This window comes from Varanus komodoensis, unplaced genomic scaffold (assembly GCF_004798865.1).
Source record: "Varanus komodoensis strain SLA01 unplaced genomic scaffold, ASM479886v1 scaffold6_4, whole genome shotgun sequence".
Taxonomy (NCBI): domain Eukaryota; kingdom Metazoa; phylum Chordata; class Lepidosauria; order Squamata; family Varanidae; genus Varanus; species Varanus komodoensis.
Window position 1 is genome coordinate 4,160,777 of NW_025336347.1, and position 26,331 is coordinate 4,187,107.

Below are 26,331 nucleotides of genomic sequence, written 5' to 3' on the forward strand. Positions count from 1 at the left end.
AGCCAGAGACTCTTCTAAAAGTTTACAACAGGAGTAAAAGAAAACCAATACCATAAAACAATCAAGTAAAAACATAAATCGATTATCCCAGGCAATCCAGTGGTAATAGAAAATATAACATAAAATGACATATGATAAAAAATACTGGGAAAGTAACAAAGATTTTAGTTACTGGTGACAAAAAGTGTAAAGAGTCATTGCCTGGCACACTTCTTGCAGGAGCTGATTCCACAATCAGGACACCACAACCAAACAGGCCCTTCCCCTTGTGGCCACCTTCTTTTAAAGGTAGCTTGTGGAAAAGGACTGCAATGGATGTTCCTATGGTCTGGGTAGGTGTGTGTGGGAGGCAATATTCCTTTAGATATCCAGGCCCCAAGTCATTTTGGGATTTATATATCAATGTAAGCACCTTAAAGTGGAGCCGCACTTCAACTGGTAATCAATGTAAACAATAAGGGACTAGCATTATATGATCTTGGCTGCCAGTCCCTGCTAGCAGATGAACTGCCCTACTCTGTACCAACTGAAGTATCTGGACCATTTTCAAGGGCAGCCCCATGTAGTTACAATAGTTCAGACATATGGTTACCAGGGCATGGATAACTGTTGCTAGGTTCTGTCTGCCAGGTAAAGACACAGCTGATATATCAGTCAAAGCTGACAGATGGCGCCCCTGGCCACAGAACCCACCTGGCACTCAGAGATAGCTCTGGATCTAGGAGCACTCCCAAACTCCAAACCTTGTCCTTTAGGGGGAGTGCAACCCCATCCTGAACAAGGCGGATATCATCTACCTAGACAGAAGACCCACCTATCTTATCTGGATTAAGCTTCAATTTATTTGTCCTCATCCCATCCATCACCCCACTCACACACTGGTTCAAAATGGTCAAGCCCTCACTTGAATTAGATGAAAATGAGAGGCACTGATGACGCTTCAGCCCAAACTTCCAGATAACCTCTCCCAGAAGTTTCATGTAAATGTTGAACAGCATGGGGGATAAAATGGAACCCTGTGGTACTTGTAAATGCCATGGCACAGAGCCACAATCCCCCAGCACAAATCTCTGGAACTGGCAAGTCAGGTAGGAGCAGAACCACTGCAAAGCAGTGCCAGAAGGATATCATGGTCAATGGTATGAAAAGACTCTGAGAGGTCCAGGAGAATCAGCAGGGATGCACTCCTTTCTTTCTCCTGTCTCCTGGCAGCGGAAAAACCCACAGGGCAACCAAGGCAGTTTCTGTTTGGAAAGCACGTCTAAAGCCAGAATAAAATGGATCCAGATGGCCTGCTTTCTCCAAGAGCACCTGGAGCTGCCCAGCCACCACCTGCTTGAGCACCATGCTCAAAAAAGGAAGGTTGGCCACTGACCTATAGTTGTTACTATCCTCTGGTTCAGGCTTGCCTACTTCAAGAGAGATGTGACTATCACATCTTTTAAAGGAGCCAAGACTAGCCCCTCCTTCAGAGAGGTATTTACAGTCTCCTGGGTCCAGGCACTTATCCACTCCTTGGCTTGGATAATCAGCCATGAAGGGCAAGGGTCAAGTGGACAGGTGGTTGGCTGAACAGCTCCCAGAATTCTTGTCTACATCTTCAGGCCTTAGTCAAAGGAAATACATTAAACATGGAGTCCAATTTGTTTCATTATGACAGAGGTTTATCTCCTGTTTGCTGTTCCTTGCCTTTTAGATAACCAGTCACATTTGCAGAAGCCTACTTCTCAGCTGAATGGAGGAGCAGAGAAAGTGCTAAACACACTTTATAGTTTGAGTGGAGAGGCAGAGATCATGTGCATGAGAGAGCTAAGAAGACTGTTTCCCCCAATTCCAGAATTGTTTTACATATTTTTTGGGGGGAGGGGGTTGTACTTATGAAGTCTCACCACTTGTATGTTACCTTCTCCACTTTGGTGCTTCTATGACAGTTGAAATATACAAGAAAATTGATATGGAAAGATTACGCATCATCATAATCAGTCTACTTCTATACCACACCCATAGCCCATATTGGACAGTTGAATATGTGTTCTTGTATACTTGCAAAAGTGTGGAAGGAAATTGAAAAGGAAAAAGACCCTAGTTGTGCAAATTTCAAGATCATTCCTCCACAAATCCAATTTGCTCAATGTGCCACCATTGAGAAATACCTTGGAATTTGCGTATTGCACCAGCATACTATAAAGCAAGTTGGCACCATTTCAGGAAACAGAATGAACTCTGTTATGATGAACTGGAAAAACTGATTGACTTTTAACTCCTGCAAGTGAAATTTTCAGAACCCATTTTGCAATAGGCTACAGAAGCTGCATCTTCAAGTGTGGTGCAAGGTGTGCTATCTCTTTACTAAGGCATATTTGACTTCACCATGTACTTGTACATAAAGCACACTTTGCAACAACACAATGACTCTCAAGTGCTCCATTAGTGAAAGGAAATTAAGCCTAGCAGTATCATCCCTACTATTTTCCAAATCTTGTGGAACTTTGGACCATGTATCAGTGCATTTAGAATTCAGTGATACTCAACAGATACTGACAGCTGTCCTATCCAATCCCTGAGATACTATCATGCCATGTCATTTGTAGTTTTATTCTTATTTTTCTACTGCCGGTATTCCTATGACTATAACAATGACAACTGCTGCTAGGGTTCCTGCTACTAAATATTTATAACAGTGCACTCGTTGCTCAACTGTACACAGAATGGAAATGTTCCCATGACCGCCAAGACAAGGATAAGAGTGAAAAGAAGACAGAAGCACTCTGGTAGGTGCAGGTAAATTAAACTAGAATGGATATTGTTATCTTACTTGAAGGAGGAAAGCAAGTAGACAAAGGAGGAAAGAATCCCCTTGATTTACTCTAGGGTGAAGTCTCCTCTAGCTATCCCATCCATAATCAATTTCCCAATTGAACATTTAAAGATCATCATTAACAGTTGGATGCAACCTCCTGTTGCTGCATCCAAGGATTTGTGGATTAGATGACATCCAGAGAAAGCATTAGAAGACACATGAGATCCCCTTGCAGAACAATATACAGCAAATGATCTTGTTCAAAGCAGCGGCTTTCCATGAGCTTCCCTCTTCCCTAATCTCTCCAGAGATATGCAGATACCTCACAAATCCAATGGACTTTAATGGAGATTTTCTGCCACAGATGGCAATACATCTGTAAGAGGCTCTCATCTTGCAATCACTTAATGGGAGGTCCAGATGACATCATCTTCAACTTATGAACCTATGTTTCTCCAACATTTCTTCCATCTTTTTCCCCCATGAAACCATTCCATTAACATATGTGAGTGTGTATGTGAGTACATGGAACTGAATAGCTGCATTATGTCTTTACGTCAGAGGAACCCTTCCTCTGGAAGGGCATTAAGTCTTTGCTGGTTAGGGAAATAAGAATTCCACTGTCTGCCTGAGGATCTTTCCTTCCCTGGAAATGTGACCAGCCTGCCTGTGTCCTGTGCTTCCCTGTTTGAGGCCTCCCACATATTCCTTACTACTCAAAAGATTTCCTGCAACTTTGGGGGGAAAAGTAGTTCAACTTTGGGGGGAAAAGCAGTTCTTGTATAGATTGAGACATAACAAGAAAACAGAATTTGGAATCCCTGTAATTTTCTCCTGTCCTTCCACTTCCATGTAAAGGAAATGTTTTATATTGTCTAGACATTCACATTTATCAGAATGATTCTGTACTAATGCTTCCAGCAATTCTACCTTTACTATTTGTTTTGCTTTAATACAATCAGGCTGGATCTTCTTTTTATTCACTTTGTTTCAAAGTCTCTCCTTCAGTAATAGAGAAAGCGCAGCTTCCACTTGAAGTCAGTTATCTAAACAAAACATGCAAAAGTTACTTATAGGAACTACATAAGAAGTCACCAGATAACACCTGTCACTGTCAGGGTGCAGTTTTTTTCCACAGGTTACCCAAAAGCAGCATAAGCTTTCCCAGCTTCTCCATATTTATAATTATATGGGCGGCTTATATACAATTACAAATTGTGAGCGGCTCACAAATATAATTATTAATTATATAATTATTTGCCCGAGGCTTCGGCGAATGGGGCGGCATAGAAATTTTCTAAATAAATAAATAAACTAAATAAAATAATTACAACCCTCCACACCCCATAAAGCACCACAATCGAATCTTGTGCCAGCCCTGCAGAGTCTTGGACTCCAAGACACAAAAAGCAGCTATGCCTCCCACACCACACCTGCCTTTAAGTCGAGTCCTGATCTTGGCATGATGGGTAAGGGGCTTCCATGCATCCCCTCACTCTGCTGTGGCCTTCATCCGAAAAGTGACTCACTTGCTTTCAAGACACAAACCAAGCGCAAGAGCTGAAGTCACAGAGCTTTGCTGCTTCTTGTCATGGCATAGACAGAAGGAAAACAGGTTTCCTATTTCCATGCCCAGAGTGAGTATACACAAAAAATCAAAGAAAAGGCGCTGCCAACAAATTGTTCTATACAGTGAAATGAAAAAGGATGCATTAATGAAAGGGAAAGGATCATGAGCTGCAAGCTGTGTTGAAAGCTTTGACTCTGAACTGCCAAAGTTATGCTTATTTTGTGCACCAAATACTACACATATTCACAGACTAATTGAGAACAGGCTGAAAGTGTACTTAGGTACAGATTGTAGAAGATGAGTCAATGTATTAAGGCAATTCTTACAATGGAAAGTCAAGAGCAAATACTGTATTTTAAAGACTATTCAGCTGGTCTTTCATCCTCTTCTTGTCAGAATGAAATAAATACAATTTCTTCCAAGGAGCCACAAACTGATCTACTATTGATCAAATATTCTATGGTCTAAACAAAAAGTCTACTTTTATTACCACTTGGATGAATCTGTTTTTGATATATTTTAGTTCCCTGAAGGCAAAAGTATTGAAATTTTTTGACCAGTGGATTAAAAAGCACTTTTTGATTGTGCCATACAATAGCAAGAAAGAGTCCAGTGAAGTCTACAAGAGAACAAAACACTGCTTCCAAAAAATCACTGATTATACCCCCATCAGTTTTACATGTTAGGAGTTTTGTATGGCAGGCTTGGGTGCAGAATAAAAAGAAAAATGAAATGGGACACAGGTATGGACACAACTATTTACAGGGACATGGCCTTTGACAGGAGCAAACTCCTCCAGAGCCCTCTGGAAACCCTCAGGATCCATTAGCTTCTGGGGGTGGACCACTCTTAAAGGTACTCCACCCTTGCAGAAGAGAAAGGGAACCAAAAGTCTAAATCTCAGTGGGAAGTGATCTGACCATGAGAAGGGAGTTGAAGTTAATTCCCCCCCACCCCCGCACCCGCACACACACACATACTTCTGGAACACCATCCTCCTGCCCAGTCGAGAAAACCAGGTCAAGAGTGTGTCCTTTTACATGTGTTGGATCAATAACATGAGACAGCCCCATAGTTGTCATGGTAGTCCTGAAGTCCTGAGCCACCCCAGATAAAGCAGTTTCATCATGCATGTTAAGATCCTCCAGAAACATCATCCTGGGGTTCCTCAACACCAAGTCCAAGCCACCTCCATCAGCTCTGGCAGATGAATCTGATGGGCAGCAGGGTGGGTGGAACACGAGCAGAATTCCTAATCTGTCTCAAGCACCCAGCACTAGATGCAAGTGCTCAAGGCCCACACTCAAGAGAACAGAAAGCCTAGAGAAGATCATATTCTGATAGATCATGGCCACCTCCCCTCCCTGGCCCTACAGGTGATGCTGCTGCTGTACTGAGTACCCAGCTGAAAACCAGTAACACCAGTTCACCTAGCCAGGTCTCAGCGATGTAAGCCAGGTCAGCCCCTTCATCCACAATCAAGTCATGGGTGAGGGAGGTCTTATTCTGAGCCAACCTAAGATTTAGCAGCACCACCACCAGAACTGAGGGTAAGCTGGTAAGGCTGCCAGAGATCTGGTTGGGTGAAGAACCAGAACAGGCAAGAGCTGTGAGGTATCTAGCTCCCCTCTTCCTCATTTGGCTTGCTGATCCCATAATGCCATCCATCCACCTTTGACCACAGTAATGGGGGCAACTCTCTTGCTCCCCAGAGTTACCTAGACACATAATTAAAACTGATATGATAAAAAGCAATAAAACAAACTGGCTGGTACACCTCTAAGCTTATCAATAGTAACTGCTGTGAAAATGTCCTCTTCCCACATCGACACCCAGCAATCCCAAGCAGTCACTGAAAGAGCACCATTTGGTACTGTCCTTCAAGCACTGTCCAAAGATGCTGCCTTGATTTTAGCTCTGTGAAGTGGCTGCTGATGGTGATGGCCCTGCCTCAGGAGCACAGCTGCTGCCTTTCCAGCTGGGGCAGGTGACCACTCCACAGGGCAGGCAGCCAGGCAGTCGTCTCATCCTGCCTTGGTCTTCATTCCGTGACAGCCACCAGTGGTGACCAGGCCTGGTTCCGATTAGGGCTTTCCTTCCACAGCTACTATTTTAAAAATAGAAAATAGGCACAGAAGGGCAACTGATGTCATGCGTATTCTGGCCCTTACTGTCTGGGCAGCACAAGTCAACAGCTATCTGCTGGTAGACATGCAAAATAAGTAAATTTCAAATCCTTGACAAGTATCAAAATAATTGTTACTGTGAATGGAATATGCACATAGGAGGACAGATATTTTGCCCTCCACTCAGAATAAATATTCATATATTGCTGTTACTAATCTTCCTTTTAATACCTATCATAATTAAGAGAGAAAAACACTTCTAAGCAGCAATCCTAGCATGAAAGTGATGAATTGCACAGTTCAGTATATTTTTTGTTAAATGGGAGAGGAACACTATAAAATTTCTTTAGCTAACCCTATTTCATATAATTGATACATTAAACATTGATGAATTTACCTCTTCATCTACTAATTTAATGATGAAATGCTCTAGTGAAAATAATCTGTCATATATATTGAGATGTACTGGACATGCCAAACTCAAACGGAAAAAGGGGGGCAGGGGTGGAATACAGATGTAGTTGTCAGCCTGCATTGCAGTTTGCTAGATATTTGTTCTTTGAATCCCTGAGAGTGCATCTCACCAGTTGGTCCCTCAACATACTGGAGTGTATGAACAGTCATGAGTGAATTACATTTGAATCTGAATTTGCAGAAATTAAGCACTGGAAAATGAAAAATATAAATAGAGATCTCAGGCTGCTTTATGACATCTAATTTAAAAAGACAAATTTAACATGTCTTCAGCTAGAGTAACACTTTAGCCCCAGGGAAACCTGATCAGCCTGTGATTAAATAAATGTTGCTGATCCTGCTGAACTCAGCCAAGTTTTCCAAAGTATCTATAAGATACACCAGAATGCACTTCAAGTACACTTCAGGAACATTTGTGTGAATGACTTCAGAAAGCCACCTATAAATATGCTAGAGTGGGTGAAAAGTAAGGAGTCCTTAGAGAAATGCTCCTGATAACACACTTTACTGTTCCCACCAGAAGCTATCATTATATTAAAGCATTATTTCAAGTGTTTCATCAAGTATGAATCCTTGTGTTGCTTTCTTTGAAACAAATACTTTTGATTCTCAGTGATGCAAGGGAAGAAAGTGACTCTAGGCCAGGCCTGTAATACCCCACAGGCACTGCAATTAACTTCTTCAGTGTGCATACAAGCCTCCAGTGCATATTCAAAGTTCCATCTGCACACACTCATAATGCACTTTATTTCATATGATGAGGTAATAGATGTGAAGTTCTTGCCTAAACACAAAATCCTACACATGTTTAGGCAGAATAAAGCTCACATTTCCTATCACGGCCTAGCTTAATAATCTGAAATGCTTAGCTTTATGCTTATTAATCCCACATTAAGCATCCTAACGCTGGGATCATCCAATGACATTTTTTCAAGCAATTGCAGGCAATGCCATGACAGCCAAAAACAATAGTTTTCTAATGCAAATAAATTCCAAACTGTAGCTGAGGAGTAAGGTGAGATGACACTAGTTAAATGCTTATTTGTTGGCAGCACAAGGGACATTACAAATGCAAGTTACAATATAACTTTATAGAACAGAAAACCAAAGCAAAAACATGAAATCATGTACCTAAAAGCAAAATTCAGTAAGCTGTACAATAAGAATGGAAATTCCAGGCTTCAATGAAACTGAGTAACCATAAATGTTTAAAAAGGGAATTAAAAAAATAGCAGTATAAATAAGCCTTATTATGTAACAAAATTATACCTTAAAAATAAGCTGGATAAGCTCATGCAATTTTCTGTTATTTATTTATTTATTGCTATTATAAACTGTTCTTTAGTAGACACTCTTAGAATGGTATACTATAATTAAAACAACATAAATATAAGAAAAATTCAAATAGAATAAACCACAATGGACCAAGTAAACAACAACACTACAAGAAAAATTGATCCACGGCAAACCTATAACAGCAAGCGATCTCCTTGGCAAAACATGGTGGATGTCATTAAAAAGTTTTGCTGGATTTTTTGGGCCACTGTTGCAAAAGATGCAATCCTCACTTATAAGGTATTCACCAGAGGCTGCCAGTAAACTCCAGATAAGTTCTGCAGGAGGCCTGACAGCTTTGCTTTGCAGGAGGTCCACCACAAAGCAGGTCCCAGGTTCCTTGTACTCCCCCAGAGCCACACCTGCAGGTCTGCTGAGCCAAAGAAATCCCACTGCACTTCCCATCCAAATAAGCTGTCAGCATAGTTTGGAAATGGAAGGCTGGGAAACCCTTCCTGAGAGCCACAGAGGTCCATCCTGGAAACAGTCTTGTAAACACTGCCCTGTCTTGAAGCAACTGAACCATGGTGACAAGACTCTGTTGGCTGGCAAGAATAATTTCATGGCAATCGTCCTTTGAAACACTCTGCTTATTCCAGTTAGTTAGGGAATTGTGGGTATCATCAAATAGGCCTGAAAGAGCGTTATCTAAAATGGAGCAACCACTCTTATGTTTGCTCAGGAAAGCTGTGCTTTGCCAAAGTCCCATCACTTTTTCCATAAAGGATGAAAGATTTCTTAGTTAAGCTTTAATAGACACAATTCCAACTTCCAGTCTTAGCAAGGTAATGGGGAGCCTGGAGGAAGTGCTGGCACCTCTTTCAGAAATTTTTTTTCCAGTGCTCTGAACTGCTGGGACAATGGGTTATTTTTGCACCATACAGTAATGAGATGCATTTCTAAAACTGGGCCCACAAGAGAACCACCATTGTGTCACTTAAAGGATAAAGTTGCTTTTGCAGTCCTGCAGGCAGCAAGCTTTACTGACTCTGTGTAAGCTTTCCAGCTACCATTTGTAGTTGGAAAATTGTCCCCACAAATATCTGAAGTTGGCACATTGTTCAATTGTTTACTCCTCTAGGTGCCATTTGTGTAAGTGTTTCCTTTTAGGTTTGGAGTAATTTATAACCAGGCTTTCCTTTCCACAGACCAAATAAAGTTTAAGTTTCTGTACATCTTTCAGAGTCATTTAAAGGAAGGCCTTATCATCTACATAAAGTATCCTTTGTACTTTTCAGGGTCCCGAAGATGGGGGGAATGATTCAAAGAACTTCACTTTAGACTGTTTACATTAAATTAATCAAAAAGGGGGGCAGTATACATCTCTGTCTAAGGCCTCTTTGGATGCTGACTTTCCAAAAGAGCACCTCAGACAGATCCATCCAGACTTTCAAATCTGTATGAAAGGTAGACTTTCTGCACCAAAACCAGCACCTGTTTATCAATGCTTGTGTGTGACAGCTTTTCCCATAAATAGTTTCTACCTAGTAAATCGAATGCCACAGTAAAATCCACAAAGGCTACATGCACTCTGAGGCCTACTCAGACTTTTATGAACCAAATGGGAGAGCACAAAAAATTGGTTAATTTTGCTCCTTTCCCACTGAAAACGTCCTTGTTCATAGGCAAAACTGTTTTCTTCTGCTTAAGATTCCACTTGGTTCAGCAGAAACCTTCCATATACTTTGAAACTATGTCCAAGAGGCTAATTGGCCTATAATGTTTGAGCTCTGTTCTTGTGCCCTATTTATATAGTGGAACAATTATACTTGGACCCCCACCCTGCAGGGATAATTCCCGTTTGAGTAAAAGAACAGCTTTGTTAGCCGTGCGATCCACCAGGAAGGACTGCAATTAAATAATTCTGGGGGGAGAATGTCTTCCCCAGGTACTTTGCTGGATATGAGTTCATTAATTTTTTACATTTATATCCTTCTCAAAGAGTTATCCTACTTCATACCCATAGTAATCATGTAAAGTAGTCTTGGCTAAGAGAGGATGAGAGGTTCAGGGTCACCCAGAGAGTTTTGGCATGAGTGAAAATTTGAACTCAGTTCTCCTGTTCAGGGCCAAAATTCTAATTATTTCATCCCACCATTTCTATATTTATTTCTAAATTCTATTTATTAGAATTCTAATCTGCTCAATAATTATTGTTCTCCACATAGCATATAAACTATTGGGATGGGTCTAGTTTCAAGCTAGATCAACAGTACTGATGTAGATGAACCTATAATACCCATGGCAGCCTCTCTAATTCTTTAAAATGATATGGAGAGGTTTGGGTCACATTGTAACAACAAGCTAGACTATGGATTATAGTTGAATCATGGACAGCCAGAATGTGTGTGAACCCTGTACTGTGGTTTGACTATGGGTTGTGAACCACAAACAACTCAGAGGGCCAGTTTGCACTTAATGCTAACCCACCATGAGTTAATTAGCCCATGGAATTTTGTGATATGTTCTAGCACCATTCTGAATATGCAAGCCACATGCATGTACTATAACTTTAGCAATCAAAATCTGCTCAGCACGCACCATAGTACCCTGTGGCATAAAAGAACCACAATGGGATGTGGTGATTTTGCAAACAGGCCACAATTGACAATGCAACAACACAGCATGACTGTAGTTAATTGTCAATAGTTCAACCATAGTTCAGTTTTGCATGCAAAACAATCTATAATTCTACAACAATCCAACAGAACCTATACTCTGGATTTTTGTCACATGTGAACTATATTAGAGAGCCAAGAGATGCTACTGAATAGAGTAGCTGTAGCATGTGGGGGTCCCTAAAAATCTGGTACAAGTATTTTCCACAAGAATTGCTTGCTGAAGAATTCTTGCTGAAGGCAAATGCCGGATCCAACTCACTGTGAGTTTATAAAATTATCCTTTATAAAATCCCCTTTTCCCCATTTCCTATAAGGAAGCCAAATCAAAATAAATTGAATAAAACCCTTACCATCATTTCTCAGGATTAAAGGTGTAGGAGGTCCCAGAACTCTGTTGTTGGTTACAGTGTTTGTCACCACACACGTGTAATTTCCTACATCGGATTTTTCCACTTTAGCTATGTACAAATTTCCAGTCTCTTGAGAAACAAAACGGCGATTATCCTGATGCACAAAAGATGGATATTCATTGAAAATCCAGGCATAGATCAATTCTGAAAATAAGAACAATATATTATTAATATCATTGTGGACAATGATATTATAAAAGTACTGCTATTTTCTTGCAGTATAAAAAGAGATTAAACATAACAAAACTTTCTTAGGTATTTACATATCACTTTTCAAAAACCATTTGCTTATTGTTTTTAACAACTGTTCTCAAATCAAGTAAAAAGACTATTAAAAAGTAATTAAAATTAAATCTCCATTTGTAGTGCATGGGTGTGCTTAGGGATAAAAAGGTTACTTGAAGAACTCAATTAACTCCCATTATTTTTAGAACTGTTACTTTTTCCCTATCTTTGCAAATTGCATAGAATCTAAGAATGCAGTGGCATACAAAACATTCAGGGTTAACCCTATTGCTCCAAATGAGCCATATGTGCACTGTCTCCTCCAGTGAGGCCTGGTGGTACACACAGTCAACAGAGGGTCCACTGCAACTGCCCCCCCCCGCCCTGATTTTTATCAAGATGGTATTTTTCAGATTCTAGACAAAGTATTGAAAAGGGAGGGAAGAAGACTGAGATGCTGACACCGATCAACCTAAGTCCTTCACTGAATCCTCGTTCTTTCCCTGTCCCCATCGCATCGCATTTCTTCCATTCCAAGGTACATTTGAGACCTCAGGCAAGGCAGCTGGTACTCTTCTTTCTGGTGCTCTACTTTCTGACTAAGTGGGGTGGGAGAAGGGCTTGGACTTCAGAATCCCAGTTCTAAGAATGCAGAAACTTGAAACAATGCCATGGCCTCCCAGGTAATGTTGGGAGACCACAGGGTTGTGCCTTTAATCTTGCGGGTGGCTGCAAGCTGTGATGAGTGTATATAGTTAATATCAATAGTGGTTGCATAGTGGTACCACAAGGAGAGGCTCCCAGGCCATAGGATGTGTTGCGTAGGCATGAGTTCAGGAGAAGTGACCTCATGACTTGGGCTAGCCAGTGTGACTGAGATAAAGAATGAATGATGAGTGGTGGGATTCTTGCAGAGAGGGGGTCAGGCCCGACCTGAAATAATTTCTCCATAAAGAGATTAGGCAAAATGAACCTGCAAGGAATGACTATCATTGTCTTGAGTGAGCACAGTAGTCACCAAGAGGTGAAGGGAAAGACACAGGACACCTAGAAATCACCCTGTCAATAGTAGCCAGCAAACACAAAGAACAGGCCTATTTACCCACAGAAAACAAATATAGTCAAGTAGAAGGCAGCAGTTAAAGAAAAGGTTAAGGTCATCAAGTGCAATCAAGCCCCCCTCAAGCAATTTGAATAAGACTGAGGTTCAAGGGGGACCTCCCTGCTCCCACAGAAGCAAACACAAGAAAAAAGGGTATGAGAACTGGGGACTTAGAAAATGAAAGTGGGAAAGATCTAAACACAGACCTGGCACCCAGCCTATTCCTAGAGCATGGAATACTTGCACCCCTCCTGCCTATACAAGAGACTGCTGTCAAGAGTCCACTGACAGACAAGCAGTCGCCTGGGACTCCAGTTCTGTTCCTCTCAGCATCTTTCTATGCACAAGGCTATTAGCTAGAAGGCTCCTCACCTCTTTACAAACATAAAGTAAGACTGGGATGCAATAGGAACATTAGCTGCCTAGACAGCTAATTAGGATAAGTGTCTTTATTTCCTTCTGAATAAACCTTCCTTTTGCTTTCTAAGTGCTGTGTATGTCTGTGTGAATGTCAAGTCAGGGCTCATTCTACTCTGGCAGGCCCCAACAGAAGATCCTAAGCCTCTCTGGAGCTATCTGGAGAACAAATGCCTCCTTTTGTTCCCTGAGCAAAACAAAACAAATGGCTAACAGTTTGAGACCCAGCCCCTGTCAATATAATTTGAGTAGTGTAGTCATGTGAATCAACTCTGTCTAAAACCCTGTCAATGTAGGTGGCCTGAAATAATTAAAAGTTGAAGCAGAGAGAAGGAAAATATATTTATTTTTCATAAGAACAACAATTGAAATTGAAACTGCACACAGACAAACAAACAGAGAGAGTGAGATAGAGAAAAGTAGTGAGAGAGAGCAAGAGAGATATTCTACAGAAGTTCCAAGTTATACGTGGCCATCATTAAGGTCCAGTAGGAGGAAGCAACCCATCCCAGGATGAGTAACACAGCGAAAGTCCATCCTGGCCCTATACATTGACTATAAAGGGAGCAGCTGCACAGAGCTTGCTTTGCCTGTCCCTAACAGAAAGAACACTTGGCTAAACTGAGACTCATATTACACATTACTTTGGCAATGAGGTGTGAAGCCCCTAAAGTTCTTTTGGGCAATGAAAATTGCCAATGCACAGCCTCATCTGAATTGGGACCAGAGCACAGAGCGAAGGTTAAAGGTCCCACAATGGTGAAATCCAGATGAGTATTCCAGCACTTACTTTAGATTAAGAAAGCTGCAGCTGTGAGATACACCTCAAAAGCTTTTATGTGGCTCGGTTGTGGCAGCTGCCCTGGGGCTGCAGAGGCACGAAAAAGGAGTATGAGGCCTGTGATTTATGTGAGAGTTAACTCATCTCTTATAACCTAAGAAAAAGTCATGGGTTTTGCAAAGGATTGTATAACACAAGACACATGGCCAGGCAAAAAATATGCAAGCCACACATGGCATCCTCTCTTGCCCAGGTTACAGGCACTGTCACATTTGATTGGCATGGGAGTTGTAGGCTGTTCCATATCCAACTTGGACAGGTTCAGTCCTTCTTAGGCAATCTGGTGGCCTGCAGCTCCCCGTGGACTGCCGTACTGCTGTCGAAAGTGTGGGGACCTGATCAGCACAGCTTGCTGCAGCCAGGAACTCCCAAGTAACTGGATTACAGGCTTGTGCCCACTGTGGCTTATATAAGCTGCTTTGATCATGCAAACTGGAACACAGACTTCTTTGTTTGCACTGTTTTAAATCACCAAATGATTGGCTTATGCAGCTCCTTGGATTCAGTAGTCCTTTGGGCCCATATTCCTTTTCTCGTCTCTACCAGTTTTCTTGTACAGATATGCTTTGATATACTCTGGAGGGTATAACAAAAACATGTATAGCAAATGGAGTTATAAGCAGCTGTGCTATAGCTAATTAGGTAATACTCCCAAATTTATAGCATATCTTTGGAAATTATCCAAGAATGGACAACAGGGACACATTTTGCAAGCAGTGTCTAGCACTTTGGTTAATTTACTATAACTGCATTGTATTAATACAAGACGAATACCCCGAACACCCTGAAACAATCAAGAAATGAGAGAACAACAAGATGTTGCTGTTTTATTGGACAAATGCTAATAATATCAGGAAAAGGTGTATTCTTACTTTAACACTCTCTAATGAGACATTGCTGTAATTGACCACAGCTATTGTGAGGTAGAATACACCAGAAGAATACACCAGGCTCTATCCACCAGACTTGCTGAGCAACTGCCATTCATTTCATCAGGGCTTGTGTGGGCCCATTATATTCTAATGCTTTGTTGTTTACCAACAAAAGATATGGGCATGTGGATTGTTGGGCTTTTATAATAACAAATAACAAATTATACAGGGCTGGAGACCATCTTTGTAGATTATTTTTTGAAGATAGTGCCACGTAAACATAATTATCCTATCTAATCATTGTATTTACACATGATGAGTAACCTCATGCTGATGTCAAGAGGATACTCATAGTAAACAAGATAGCACTTCTCAGCAGGCTTAAAAATTTTCAGCAAGCAATTAACATCCATTTTTGTTTTAATTTACACTTGCCAAACAACTTGCTTCCCTATAAATGTGGACAAAAGTAGGCAGCCCTTCCTGCTTTAGTGTGTACAGAGTTTTTTTTAAAGCATTCAGTTATTATCTACTGTCCCTACACAAAAGAAGTCAGAATCAAAGAACCTCCAGCTTCAGGCACTCTTGGACAAAGGGAAGCTTTGGTGAAAACTGTGACCATGGACATGGGCCTGCTCTCAGAGACCTTTCCCATGGAATCAGCATCCCACTGGGAGGACAGTAATCACTCTGTGCATCCCATGGAATTGGTCACATTTAGTCCTGTGTTTTACGCACGTGCACCTGTACTGTATCTCCCATGCTGCAGTGCACTTGCAGGAGACCACAGTCTGCTTTGGAAATTCCAAGCAGAGATATGGCTATTGCTTGTGGCCCATGATAAGCAGAACATAAAATATGAAAGGGAGACTAGATGCAACGTAGGTTCACATGTTCCCATAGCTTGCGCCACTCAAAAGCATCGCTGCAGTTCCTCATCTCCCATCTACATTTTCCTTTTAGCATTTTCGTAAGAGCTGACAATACAAGCCATCACTTACCAGTGACTCATCGTAGGGCTGCTGATGCAGTGGTTTCAGATCTGTAGGTGGTAAGTGCAGTTAGCACATTGATTGATGCTGTATGTGAACCTTCCCATGCAAGCACTTATTTTAAGGTGTTGGGTTTTTAAATACACCTACTATTAACAGTAATAATTTCCAGAGAGGGTGCTGTGTTAGTGTGTTGCAGCAAAATAACAAACAGCCTTGTGAATCTGTTGTACTTCTGATGACACACTTTGTCTTTCTCCCTGAACCTCCAACTCAACATGTGTACAACTGCCAAGTTGCAGCTCACACTTCATGCATCTGATGAAGCTGACAATGTCCATGGAAGCTTATTTCAGAAGAAAACTGTTAATATTTAAGATGCCACAAGATTTTTTGTCTTTTTGCCCAAACAGAGTTATTTGAAACAATTTCTCTGTATGCAACAATGCACTGAGCAAAATGTACCCACAAGCAATAAAGAACTGCAACCTATGCTATTCACTTCAAAAACCTTTGGTTAATATTTTTCAAAATCTGAATCTTTCACATTTTTAATTAGTACAACACACCACCATGATTATTCATCTAGAGAATGATTAACCTGTGCAGGATCAAGTACCATCATTATAGATATTTATATTATGCTATTTGTCAGGATTGCAGAGATGTGCAAAGTAAGGTATGAATGAATGCAGTAACGACAGCATGTAAATATATATTGCAAAGTACTCGTTTTGATTTCCTTGGAGATGCCCATGTGCTATTTGTGTCTGTTCAGACTTGATGGATTCCTTCTGATAAGGCTTCACATACTAATTGCTCTGGAAGTGACAGGCAGTTCCTGTCCCATAGGCAATTTGTAACAACTGAGTAAACAGACACTTAAAATACAGTGTGAAATGGCTTTTGGCGAGTCTGGTGAGCAACTGAAACAGTATTAAAGCTTCTAACAACACGGTGCCTGCCATTACTGAGGGTGCATGCATGGCAACAAGGCAATTTATGGCTTCTCAGATAAACAGTACCAGATATGCTGTCAACATTTCTTAGGATACTCTTCAAGAATTTAACCTAATATAAAGGTTCATTTTTATTTTAGCAAATCGAAAGTGTGCTTGTTGGAAATAGCTGCCTTATTCCTAAAAGAGCATTTATATACTTCTTGCTGAGCTCTTGTTTAGCTTCTTAGACAGACTGTGTCATACATCCTTGTCATATAACTATCAATCTTTTTAAATCTAGCCATTGAACATGTAAATGAAGTGTATCTTTAACCCACCCACCCTTCTAGTCTTTAGGAACCCTAATTGTGTATGTACTATTACAGTAATTCTGGAAAAGGGTCATTGCTACTGGACACACATAATGTCCTTGGATGGATGGATGGATGGATGGATGGATGGATTTCTGTACAGCATTTTATGCCTCCAAAAAGGCCAGGCAGTATCCCAAAGCAACTAAGAGAGATAACTATTAAGGTAGTTCCTTCTTACCCTCAGTTTTGCAATCTAAAAGGTATGACACAAAAAGAAAATAGATTCTAGGGAGAAAAAGACAAGACTTAGGCACCAGCTTTTATTCACAAAGTACTTCCAGTTAAAGAGATTCCAGTATGCTATCAAACTAGCACTGGTAGATAGGGTGTCAAACCTGGACTGGGAAGACCTGGGTATAAATTGCTACTCAGTCATAAACCTCCCTGGGAAAAATTGGGCCAGTCATTATTTCTCAACATAACCTGACAGGGCTCTTTGAGCTCTTTGGAGTAAAGGCAGGATATAAATGCAATGAACAAATAATCTCTAGTATTGGGATATGAAAAACTTCTGCTTGAGATCTTGAAGAGGTTTGTCATCAACGTAAATAATGCAGGATGAACCAATGTGTAAGCTAGCTTCCAGCATTCACAATACTGTCCATGAGTTTCTGAATGTCAGCTTCTTTTCACCTGGTATAATACGAGGAACCATCTTAGTAATGGTCCAGGGCCAAGAGCCCTCTGAGAATGAGGCTTCCAGTGGTAGCAACTCTAGGGAAAAGTCAGAACTAGTTCCTAGCTCTTCACAGTTTGAGCCGTCCACTTTGGATTTTCTACCTGTCTTCTTGCATCCCACAAGGCACTGCCATCCTATGACTCTTAGAAATGGACCTGAAACTCTTTCAGGGATCAGCGCACCTCTAAGGAATGTTCCCCAATCACCTCCTCTGTTCACAGACCCTTCCATCCCAGACAGCAACTGTAGGAAAGGATACTGGCCTCTTAAGAAAATAGGATGCCAAATTTGAGGAGGTGGAACCCCCAGAATACCTCTCCCAGCCTGACCATGAACCCTAGTTACATTAAGTGGCCATGTTCATATGTCACATTAAGCCACTTTGTGAAAAAGCTACAGAGTGTCAGTTGTTTACGGAACACTTTCTGCATCCAACAGATAACATGGATCACCGTGGCTTATCTCATGAATCTTCCAGCCAAAATTCCAGGGTCCTTTGCAGCAGAATTCCTCTTATCATAGTCTCCCACTCCAAGTTCCTTTTGTTCTTCCTAGAGCCTCAGAAATGCACAACTGAGGCATATTTTGTTTTTTCAGACCCAGAAAGCTGCACAATTGTGTTTGATTTTTAAAATAAACTTCTATTTTCTGTTGGTATTTGGCACGTGTGTTCTTACAGCTTCACAGTCTGTAGTCTTGCCAGGTCAATTTCCTTTTTACCTTTTGACTCTCCAAAGAAACAGAGGAGTGGAATAGGTAACATACATGAAAATCGACAGGCAGCACCCTATATAAGCTGACTTGCCTTTTGTCAGGGCCCAGATGTTAAGATATTCAACAACCTGCTCAACACCACTAAGCTTTTATCAAACATGCCAAATACTCTTCATGCATAAGGTCACACATTACTACAACCTGCTCTAAAGCTCCAGAGCAATCATGAAAGGATGACAAAGATATGAAATAACATTGTGAATTTCCTAATACCCCTCAGTCTCTCCAAGGGAAACCGAAACAATTCAGGCACTTGAATCAAGAGGAAAACAGAGGATAAGGACAATGTGGTAGTTGAAAAGATATGCAAAGGCAAAGATTACTTTGAAACTTTGGAAAGGAATAGGGAAATTCTTCTTCTGCCAATACATTATAATAACAGTGAAATTCAATCAACTAGTGTTAATGCAGGTCATCACCTGCAAAAAGGTGGCGGTGGAAGGGGGAATACCTCAGTCCAGTCACTCCACGGATAAGAGAAGGCCTGAAGCCTGGGATTTAATGACTGACACTTGCCCTTAACGTTATAGACGTGAGCTACAGCAGTAGCACGAGGAACCCTCTTCAGGATCTCGGTGGGAGAAGACAACTGCTATTCACCTGAGCTCTATGGTGCTTTGTTCCTTTTCAAGGATCCTTTTCAGTTCGTGTGTAGCATACCCTCATGGAGGGGTACTGAAGAAATGAGAACATTACACCTCTCTGAATACATGTTGCCAGTTATTTTCTGTCCACCAATGTGTGTTTAAATACATTAGGTTTCTCTATTTTTCCCCCTTGAAGAAACAGCTTTATGATTTTATAGCCATAAAGGTAAAGACACCTAAAACTTGTGTATGACCTGTTTTAGCCAGTTAGCAGGGGTACACTAAGCCACGCAAATAAAACAATCACAAACTATGTGGGAACCTAAGTCATTAACATTTGTATCATGAATCTTGTGCTTGATGTATGATACTGCCAATTATGGGCTATGACATGTTGCAAAGTAACATTAGTTTTGCAAATCCTCCAAAGCAAGGTGAAAGAAATGACTGTGCCTACTAAATTACATTTTTCTTTATTAGTCTTTTGATTTGATTTCAAAAAGATTTTACAGTGATCTTTGCATATGATACGTAACTTGCCCCCAGTACTTAATGTTTCCTTCAGTTGAAAAAAAGTAAAGAAATCGTAGCACATCTCACATTTTTCCTGTGTTACCGCAGTAGTGTGTGATCGCTATAGTATGTGATCCTAATTCTGCACAAGTGCTCTATCCACATATATGAGCACAAATGTTGCCATCTGAAGTTTCATATGAAGGTCATGGCATGACAGTCTCAGATGTGCATCGAGGAATTAGACTCCACCTCACAAACTTAACACAAGTATCTCAGGTTACTATCCTCTGTTGTGCTGTGCAAACTCATCTTTGCTGTGGATTAAAGGAAGCATTTGTTGCTATCAAACATTACAGCTTTACAAGTACAAATGAATGTTTAACAGGTATCTGTAAAAATATGAAATGGTCCTTGGTGCCATTGTTTGGCAACTTGAGGTATCTTCAGAGAGGTTCTGATCTTGATTTTCTTTTCACTATGCTACCTCTTCAACAGTATTTGCATCTGTGATAGCAGAATTCTTGAGTCTTTCATTTTGATCTAGATATACTTTTCTCCCTACCCCAACCTTCCTTGACTCTTTTGCAGAAGGATCTGGGGTACTAATGCATTATGAAGGTCCCTGCGTCCTATATGCATTTGTGATTAATATTCCAGTTCACAATGCCTTTTCTACTGTATGATTTAAAGGGGTCCTCCAATGTTTGTCTGCAAAATGGCAAGAGTTCTCTTAGTCATAAATGAAGGGTTACTGCAGCTTTTATAAACTGCCTCCTGTGTAGGTGAGGTGAGAACTGATAAAATGGGTTGCAATGCTACACTTCAGGTATTTTTGGAGTAGGAGCCGTACGGTTGTTGGGGTGGGTGAGATTGTAAGTATTGAAGATAAGGGTATGAATCAAATAAAAATGCCATTATTTATAGTGACATATAGGCATACTAAAACATGTAAATTTATAAACAGATTGCAGTACAGATATTACTGTTTTTCTTCTACTGGCCTTTCAATAGTTGACACCTTTGGACAGTTCTTTAAATCCTCAGAATGCAAGAAGACTGGTATAAAGACTAGGAGAAAGAGCTGTTGAACAGAGAAATAATAAATGTGCATATTTAAAAAGAATAATAATGGCACTTCTTAGCATGTGCATGGTAAATTTTCATGAACACAACATAAATATTCAGTTCTTCCCACAAATTTATCATCAGAAATAATGTTCTCATTTTCAAAATATAAATACTCTGGAACACTAAGGTCTAATTAGAACAGGGATGGGGAATCTATATTGGTCTAGGGGCCAAACTGCTCTCCATGATATCGAAAATATCATCAAAGATGTCATGATCCATCCCTGTCATTTTTCCTTTTTCGTAGAAGCAGCTGCCAAGTCTCCAACTGGAGGATAAGCAGTATGTGAAGGTGGGAATCCCAACATGTTATTCCATCTGTGACTGAAGGCAACAAATGAATTCCGTGGTGTACTGCTGATTTTTTTCCAATACAAGTGGGAGTAATGTGCAGGGGACTCCTTGGTATCACTTATCATAGACTGGATGTGACATGTTGACTGCTTTTCCTTCCTGAACTCAGAGATGGGATAAGGCTGGGGGGAAGGCAGGTCATGGAGAGTTTTCAGGTCATCTCTATGGGTCAGAGGTACCTCACCCCATTAAAATATGATGTACGTATTACATAGTCACACTGATTAAGAAGACAAGAATATTTTGTAATGCTAAAACTGCTGATGAAGGATCTCTCCGCAGCGTCATACATTTGTCTAGAAGAGAATCCTTGCTTCCTTGTAGAAGCATATTTATTTTGTCAAAAGAGATACTTCCATAACTGCTCTCATATCACAAAATGTTTATCTTCATACATGAGTGAGGATAACTTTAACATAAGGTCAGCTTTAAGTGTCTTAAATTGCACTGATGTAACCAGTGCTTTTTTTGTCATAGAACGCACCGGAACAGAGTTCCGGCACCTTTTTTTTGATGGATTTTCCAAGTTTTAAAAGGTAAATTTAAAATTAAATTTGATGTTTGGTCAACATGGATTTGAATCACCCTGTTGAGCATAGCAGGTCAGCAGCAAAATCATTTAAATGGTGCATGCGGATTGCTTGTGCGTTGAGTCTGATGCATGCGTGCTTCGTCCGTGCTGGTTGTGATGGCGCTGCTCGGCTTGTGGCGCTGCGTGGCTTGTGATTAGTTGTGTGGTTGTGCGCTGAGTGCTTACTGCGGGTGGCGACCGTTATGTTTCGTTACACAACTGATGGGTGTGGGTGTGTGTACAGTGATTGACTACATGTGAAAGGTAAATAATTTATTTTAAAAAAAAAGTTGGTGAATTGAAATTTTTTAAAAATTTTTAGTGTAAAAGTGTGACCCCAAATTTAAAAATGAAAAAAATTACTAATTCTTTAGTAGTAACCGGTCCTGCTAAATAAAAAGGCCAGAATATTAACAGACACAATGACAGAACACATAGATGCTAACAGCAGGGAAAGGAGTCGAGTAGATTTGTCGGATGAAAATTGGACAAAACTTTGGAATTTACTATGAACATTTGCCTTCAATACAATAAATTAAATTTATGTTAAGAACTGAATATATAATTTTTTAAATAAAAGATTAACAAGATGTGAGTTCTGACACCTTTTTTCTTACAAAAAAAGCACTGGATGTAACTAAGCCAATGAGTTGTTAGACAGGAAGTTCAGAGTAGGCAGAAGAGTAGTAGGAGAATGGAACTGGTACTCTTGAAGCTAGTGTGTAAGTACAAAAGCAGACAACTTGATTTATTAGTCAATCTCCTGCAGGTTCAAGTTGGGGAACTGACAAGATGGTTCATCTCTCCTCCTTCTAGTCGGACCATGACAAAGGCTAAACTAAAAGACTGAATATTTTATGATGTTATACCTGATGAGCTAGGCTGCCTTTGCAGTACAAAAGGAGAGTATTGCAGAAGCCAATAACAAAACGAATAAGCAAAGTTTAAAGTTTATTTATTGGCCATTAGAGAAATGCTTCTTAATTGAGCCTAAACAAGTTGATTCTAGACAGACTATTCTTCCCTTCCAAATTGAAAAGAGCGAGCCACACCTTCAAAGTGGATCTTCTCGGTTAAGGGCTAAGCACTTGGAGTGTCTGAGGCTTCTCAGCTGGTCTTCCCTCTAAACCTGATGCTGTAGCCTTGACTTAATGATACCCCCCTTCTCCATGAGTACACTCATTAAACTGCCCCACAGAACGTGAATCTTACTGCTTCTCCGCACCTGCCTGGCTTATCTCTGTCTCTTAGCCTTGGCATTTTAGCTACAGATTGTGGTCCTCCTTTTCTTCTGACTCCAAATCTGATTCTACAAAAGTTAAAGCCTCTTTTAGAGGAGCAGTGGGCCCAATCCTTAAAGTAACAATTCTGAAATGAAAACTAAAATGAATAAAACCCTAATTCGAACATGTAACAAAATTATGACGAGTTGGGCCATTATTGCCCACTGTGCAATGTTATTTATATCAGGCTATCCAAGAACTGTTTTAACTGTCAGGAATTTAAATCTGGAAACTTCTGCATGCAAGTAATGGATTACATCTCCTTTCCCCTGAAATTTTGAGTCTAAATCTCCAGAAGTTGCTTCAGACAATTTTTTTTTACCCACACACACCTGGGTAAGGAGGGAGGAAGGATGACATATAAGCAGCCCTCCATATTCGTGGGAGTTAAGGGCACAGGACCCCCATGAAAGTGGAAAAACCATGAGCATCTCTGTCCCCTTCCTTCCCAAAGTCACCAGCACCTCCTCTTGGCAGCAAGTGAGTGCAAGAGTGAGTTTCCTCTCTGGATGTCCCGGGCAGGAAGGTATGCTTTGGAGGCCTCCTTCTCTCCCCTTTCACTTCCTGTCTTTATGGAGATGATGATTCTCCACAATAATTCTTTAAAATAATTAATAGGCTTTATAGCAGTTCATTCATAAGTATGAGTTTGTAAGTTGGATGTTAGTAACTTGGGGAACGCTTGTATTTCCATAGATACACATGATGAAATCAAAGAAAGTTATTGCTTTGGTTGGTAAGAGTAACTTAGATGGCCTCTTTTTTAAATTAAAAGATGACAATCTGCACTGAATTGAATGCAGGATCTCTCTAAATATACGTTGAAGACTTGTTTTCAAGAAAGGAAATCTGAATTTTGGAGCATAAGTATTAACAGTGACATGAAATGAGTAAGAAATATAAGAAAAGAAATAAAAAGTAATGAAGGAATTATATTACCCAAAATAGTCTTCTCATTAAAATATTTGCTAAAGAAATATTCTTGGATACTTTTGAGTTTCATATATTATTTATCATCCCTTTTTATCCTTCACAAAACACGCATGTGCATTTTAGGTTCTGTGGCATTAACACCTTTTTACAACATCTAGTACAAATACACTTTCCATAAAGATAGACCTGCAACTAAGCAAATTTAAAAGGACTGTGTAATGATTATAGAAAAAGCTATTAAAACACCATGATTAAATTCAGTATAACACTAAATGGAAGTCTGCAAATGTAAAATTAATATTATCAACAAAATGGGAACATTCATAACTTTTATTACAATTGGAGTATTGCAATATGTAATGTTGGGTTTTACAAGGTCTCTTGAAGCAAAAAAGATAAGTCAGCTCATTAATAATACCTTTAATCTGTAAGTAACTATTACCCAGTATTTTACCTCCAACATGTAGAAATTACTGATGCTCTCTTAAACACTGAAATGTGCAGCTTTATAAAATAGTTAACATAAGCGCAATACCATAGACTTAAAAGTAACTTGAATGAAATTCTGTATATGCCTATTGTCAGTCCTGAATAATGTCTGAGAGTATTAAATATATTACAGTCTTTGGGGATACCCTGTCTCCTTTCTCCCCTTATCTGTAATACAAAAGATTTTGTCGTACAATCAGTTCTAGATCTTATAAAATTCAATACTATAATTACATTTTATTACTAGAAGATATTAGTACTGGCATATTGCAGGCAGGGAATAAGTACAGATTTATTCTGAGGAACAGAAAGGGGAGTTTAAGTCACATTACTCAACCATCTATATCTGGGTGATGATACTCTTTCACCCTAAGGCCATGTTCCATTTTGGAGAAATTTTTTTTGCGGGGGGGCATTTCAGTGATGGGCAAGGTTGAAGGCAAAAGGAGCAAAGCACAAATATCACCATGCTTACTACTGGTAACTAAGCCTGAGAAGAGACATTTCAACTTTTCAGAATGGGGAAAGCTACAGAAAACCAGATAAACCATTAAATGACTAGTTGTTGTTGTTAGTCATGAAGTCCTGTCCAACCCATTGCAACCCCATGGAAAACATTCCTCCAGGCCTTCCTGTCCTCCACCATCCCCCAGAGTCCACTTAAGCGCACACCAACTGCCTCAGTGACTCCATTTGCCACCTCATCCACTGCCGTCCCCTTCTTCTTTTGCCATCTGCTGTTCTCAGCATTAGGCTCTTCTCCAGGGAGTCCTTCCTTCTCATTAGGTGGCCAAAGTATTTGAGTTTCATCTTCAGGATCTGGCCTTCTAAAGAGCAGTCAGGGTTGATCTTCTCTAGGACTGACTGGTTTGATCGCCTTGCTGTCCAAGGGACTCGCAGGAGTCTCTGCCAGCACCACAATTCAAAGGCCTCAATTCTTTGGCGCTCAGCCTTCCTTATGGTCCAACTTTCACAGCCATACATTGTAACTGGGAAAACCATGGCCTTGACTATACACACTTTTGTTGGCAGAGTGATGTCTCTGCTTTTTAGTATGCTATCTAGATTTGCCATAGCTTTCCTCCCCAGGAGCAAGCGTCTTTTAATTTCTTGGCTGCAGTCCCCATCTGTGGAGATGTTGGAGCCCAGAAAAATAAAATCGGTCACTACCTCCATTTCTTCCCCATCTATTTGCCAGAAAGTGAGAGGACCAGATGCCATGATCTTAGTTTTCTTAATGTTGAGTTTCAAGCCAACTTTTGCACTCTCCTCCTTCACCTGCATCAAGAGGCTCTTTAGTTCCTCTTCACTTTCTGCCATGAGAGTGGTATCATCAGCATATATGAGGTTGTTGATATTTCTCCCAGCAATCTTAATTCAAACTGGTGATTCATCCAGCCCCGCCTTTCTCATGATGTGCTCTGCAGATAAGTTATATAGGCAGGGCGACAGTATACAGCCTTTCTTCCAGTATACAACTCCTTTCTCAATTTCGAACCAATCAGTGGTTCCGTGCCCAGGTCTAACTGTTGCTTATTGACCCACATATAGGTTTCTCAAGAGACAAATAAGATGGTCTGGTACTGCCATCTCTTTAAGAACTTACCACAATTTGTTGTGATCCACACAATCAAATGCTTTAGCATAGTCAGTGAAGCAGAGGTAGATGTTTTTCTTAAACTCCCTAGCTTTCTCCATGATCCAGCATATGTTGGCAATTTGATCTCTAGTTCCTCTCCCTCTTCGAAATCCTGCCTGTACTTCTGGTAGTTCGTGGTCCACATACTGCTGGAGCCTAGCTTGTAGGATTTTGAGCATAACTTTGCTAGCATGTGAAATGAGTGCAATGGTGCAGTAGTTTGAACATTCTTTGGCATTGCCCTTCTTTGGGATCAGAATGTAAACTGACCTTTTCCA

General features: G+C 40.4%; 1 protein-coding gene across 1 annotated transcript in view; it reads right to left on the bottom strand.

Moving 5' to 3' along the window:
- Positions 1 to 26,331, bottom strand: part of CNTN4 (contactin 4) — a 428,771-nt gene that overhangs the window by 134,396 nt on the left and 268,044 nt on the right. The window contains exon 6 of the mRNA XM_044451804.1: positions 11,277 to 11,480. Coding sequence (XP_044307739.1) covers positions 11,277 to 11,480 — 204 coding nt within the window. The remainder of the gene's footprint in view (positions 1 to 11,276; positions 11,481 to 26,331) is intronic.